The sequence below is a fragment of the Tarenaya hassleriana genome, unplaced genomic scaffold (genome assembly GCF_000463585.1).
Source record: "Tarenaya hassleriana unplaced genomic scaffold, ASM46358v1 Cleome28, whole genome shotgun sequence".
In the NCBI taxonomy this organism is placed as follows: domain Eukaryota; kingdom Viridiplantae; phylum Streptophyta; class Magnoliopsida; order Brassicales; family Cleomaceae; genus Tarenaya; species Tarenaya hassleriana.
The window spans coordinates 1,863,348-1,865,168 of record NW_010966021.1 but is presented as its reverse complement, the minus strand read 5'-3'; the positions used below and the strand labels follow the sequence as shown (position 1 = coordinate 1,865,168).

General features: G+C 42.7%; 1 protein-coding gene across 1 annotated transcript in view; it reads right to left on the bottom strand.

Moving 5' to 3' along the window:
* The window catches only part of LOC104818012, a 4,218-nt gene extending 2,397 nt beyond the window's left edge, over positions 1 to 1,821 (bottom strand). Inside the window, exons 1-3 of the mRNA XM_010547441.1 lie at positions 1,766 to 1,821; positions 1,473 to 1,599; positions 3 to 968 (exon numbers count right to left, since the gene is read on the bottom strand). Of these exons, the coding sequence (XP_010545743.1) occupies positions 3 to 829 (827 nt within the window). The 5' untranslated portion in view covers positions 830 to 968; positions 1,473 to 1,599; positions 1,766 to 1,821. The remainder of the gene's footprint in view (positions 1 to 2; positions 969 to 1,472; positions 1,600 to 1,765) is intronic.

The window sequence follows — 1,821 nt, the reverse complement described above, 5'->3', positions numbered from 1 at the left end:
TCCTGCTGAGAACTACTGCATAAACAGTTGCCCCACAGCTCAAAAGCTCAGAAGCCAGCTCCATCATTGAAATCGGGGCGCCAGTCATTGAGAGTTCATGAAAGATTAGGACGAATCTCCTTGACCAAACAAGGCGTGCAAAGTCAGATTTCCTGTCACAGGTTCCTGATCGCTTTTGTGGACTCCATTCGAGAACCCTATCCTCTAGTGATCCAAAAGGACCAAAAAGCTTACCATACGTAGCATTTGTCTTTGGAAGCTCTTGATCTTGCTCCTCAAAGTCTTTAGTCTCAACCACTTTTCTAGCCTTCTGCTTACCACGAGTCTTACCACGTGAACTACGCCCAGATTGTCTGGTCTTCTTCTTGGCACTCAAGTTCCGTCGAGATGCCACATCCTCTTTCTTGGCCAGAATAACATCCATCCTCTTATTACCACCAACATGACTATTGTTGGTATCATTTTCTATGGCATGTAAACTCTCACTGGCAACTGAATCCAGATGTTTATTTTGCTCCGAAACAGAAACATCAGCTCTTGGTTTGCCTCCAAAAGCTAAGAACTGCTCTTTATTATCATCATCACCATGTGCCCACCTGGACTGTACATAAAACCCAAGATACGTCCAAAGAGTAATCAAAAGAAGCCAATAAACCAGCCGGCCACCGCGGAACCACTGCACAACTCCTCCACTGCCTCTACCTTCTCTGCGTGGAGTTCTGACAGAATGCACTCTCCGGTATGTCGGTGAACCCCTCGGAGTTGACCTCCCTGACAGCGATGACTTAAAGCTACCTTGTCTTAGTGGTGATAACCGAATATCTTCCATAACTTCCGGGTTATAATCCCATGCTGACCATTTTATTTTGAATTCTTTGACCTCAGATACTGCACTAAACTATTAGCATCTGGACCAATTCTTCCACCTCAGACACAACTTCTCATATCCACAGCAGTCACACCGCAACCTAGATGGAGAGAAATCATGCATCAGTATGAAACACATTGGAAAATCTAGACACATAGTGACGGCTACCTATAGTTTCCCTTCTTATCAAAAGTTCATTAAGAACTATTCTCCCCACATCTGAAACTAAAGAAAACATTAGGAACAATTGGAGAACTATAGCTGGTCAGAGTTCAGATTTGGACATCGGTTTCTCTTCCGACCTACAAGAAACTAAGCTAATTCAAATAAATCTGGAGAAAGATCGGTTATTCTTGGTCCTTAAGATCACGATAACAGAGGTCAATCACAAGTAAGACAGAAACAAACGAGCTTCAGAACAGAAAAACATCTATAACAAATTTTCCAGGAAACAAATTTCACTTTGTTTCCGATTTCCATCGAACTCGGGATTCGAAGCTCAAAAGGTACATTACATGAACTTTACCGACACTGCATCTCGACGACCAAAAAGACTTCATCCATCGCCAAACAACTTCGAAGAACAAAAGTTCACTTCAATTACCTTACGCTTTCCGATTGAACAGACACAAACATCCAAACTAAATAACTTCAGACTTGGATCGCTGATGCTTCGACGGCGCAGCAGAACAAAATGCGACGCGGCTAGATTGACACGAATTCGCTGAAACCTAGTGTGAAAAAACAAGGATCAGAGTAAAATCTAAGATCAATGTCCTTCAGTCAGCCAAAACTACAAGCATAGTCGTCGATATACATAGCAGAAGAACAAGCCAAGCTTGAAGAAAGAACAGAAGCAAAGGAAGACGAAAGAGAAGACGAAAACGAATACATTACTTTGAATTCAGTGTGCTTCCATGATCTGAACTTCCGCCATCGGAAGAGCAGAGAGA